Source organism: Hippocampus comes, unplaced genomic scaffold (assembly GCF_001891065.2).
Source record: "Hippocampus comes isolate QL1 unplaced genomic scaffold, H_comes_QL1_v1.1 scaffold9, whole genome shotgun sequence".
In the NCBI taxonomy this organism is placed as follows: Eukaryota; Metazoa; Chordata; class Actinopteri; order Syngnathiformes; family Syngnathidae; genus Hippocampus; species Hippocampus comes.
This window is the reverse complement of record NW_017805275.1, coordinates 2,972,226-2,973,614: the sequence shown is the minus strand read 5'-3', so window position 1 is coordinate 2,973,614 and position 1,389 is coordinate 2,972,226. Positions and strand designations below refer to the sequence as shown.

Sequence of the window (1,389 nt, the reverse complement as noted above, 5' to 3'; positions counted from 1 at the left end):
AAATATTGCTGATTCTTTTCTGGGATGTTGGTGAATTTTTTCAATTGTAATGTGTTCTGATCAATAAAACAAAACATCAACAAAATAAATAAAGTTGATTTTTACAGTTACTAATATCAGCCGATTAACCGGTTGGGCCGGTTTTTCGATGTTGTGCTTTGCGAAGAGGTGCCTGAACCCTTATTTTACATGTAAATCACTGAGAACAAAGGATTGTATATCTAAATAAAATATTGCTGATTCTTTTCTGGGATGTTGGTGAATTTTTTCAATTGTAATGTGTTCTGATCAATAAAACAAAACATCAACAAAATAAATAAAGTTGATTTTTACAGTTACTAATATCAGCCGATTAACCGGTTGGGCCGGTTTTTCGATGTTGTGCTTTGCGAAGAGGTGCCTGAACCCTTATTTTACATGTAAATCACTGAGAACAAAGGATTGAAGACTTAAATATTTGGTCATTAAGAAGACACTTCCAAGTACATAAACATGTCTTTTAGGCGCAAAGTTGAATAACAACTTGTCCCTTCTGCTAAAATGCATTCGTGAACCGTTTTGGCTGATGTGTTGGTGGAACAAATAATTCAGATTTGTCTACGCTTACATGGTGGTTGCACTAGCCTAAGCTCACTGCGGTTCTTGAAAGAAATCTTGCTCAATATTGTTTTTTCCCACCTTTCATCTTACCCTCCCGCAGTGATGCCACGGTTCACAGAGCAAATTGAGTCTGCAGTGGAGGCCTTGAGCGCGAACCCCTCGCAGCCAGTTGACGAGAACGAGTTCATTGATGCTTCCCGTCTTGTATATGATGGCATTCGAGACATTCGCAAGGCTGTCCTCATGATTAGGGTAGGTTGCACACATTGCTTCTCTCCCTCATGCAATTTATAATGTATTTTGTTTAATCCAATGCAAATGTGACAATGTCCATTACAATCCAAACAATTCATTTATTTACAACCTTCGAATGCTGCTGCCAAGATGCTAAAACAATCGACATCTGGCCCCTTTTGAGAAAAAAGCCAATTATCAGCCAAGCATACTTTTATCTTGTCTTTAGTGAAATCGGTGTCCAGATTATTATCCTGCTAAGATTGCAAATAACATTTTCAAATATTTTTGGAATATCTAGTTCCTTACAGACACAGCACACCAGTGGTTCCCAACCTTTTGTCCGCCAATGACCGGTTCGTGGTAGGGCTGATTGGCACATTCCCAAATGGGACGTATATGCGCACTGGTGGTTGGGGACCGCTGCAGTCGACCACACATATTTACAACACTTCAAGATATGGCTATGTACTAATTTAATAGATTATTTAGGCATTGGCTTTTGCCATTTTATGTGACTGTAAAAAAAAAAAAAATATATATATATCTATATAT

The 1,389-nt window shown here is 37.9% G+C and overlaps 1 protein-coding gene across 3 annotated transcripts in view; it reads left to right on the top strand.

Annotated features, from left to right (window-relative positions):
• The window catches only part of ctnna1 (catenin (cadherin-associated protein), alpha 1), a 75,795-nt gene that overhangs the window by 46,089 nt on the left and 28,317 nt on the right, over positions 1-1,389 (top strand). For all 3 annotated transcript variants that reach the window (XM_019869914.1, XM_019869915.1, XM_019869916.1), the window contains exon 13: positions 701-852. In XM_019869914.1, the coding sequence (XP_019725473.1) occupies positions 701-852 (152 nt within the window). The remainder of the gene's footprint in view (positions 1-700; positions 853-1,389) is intronic.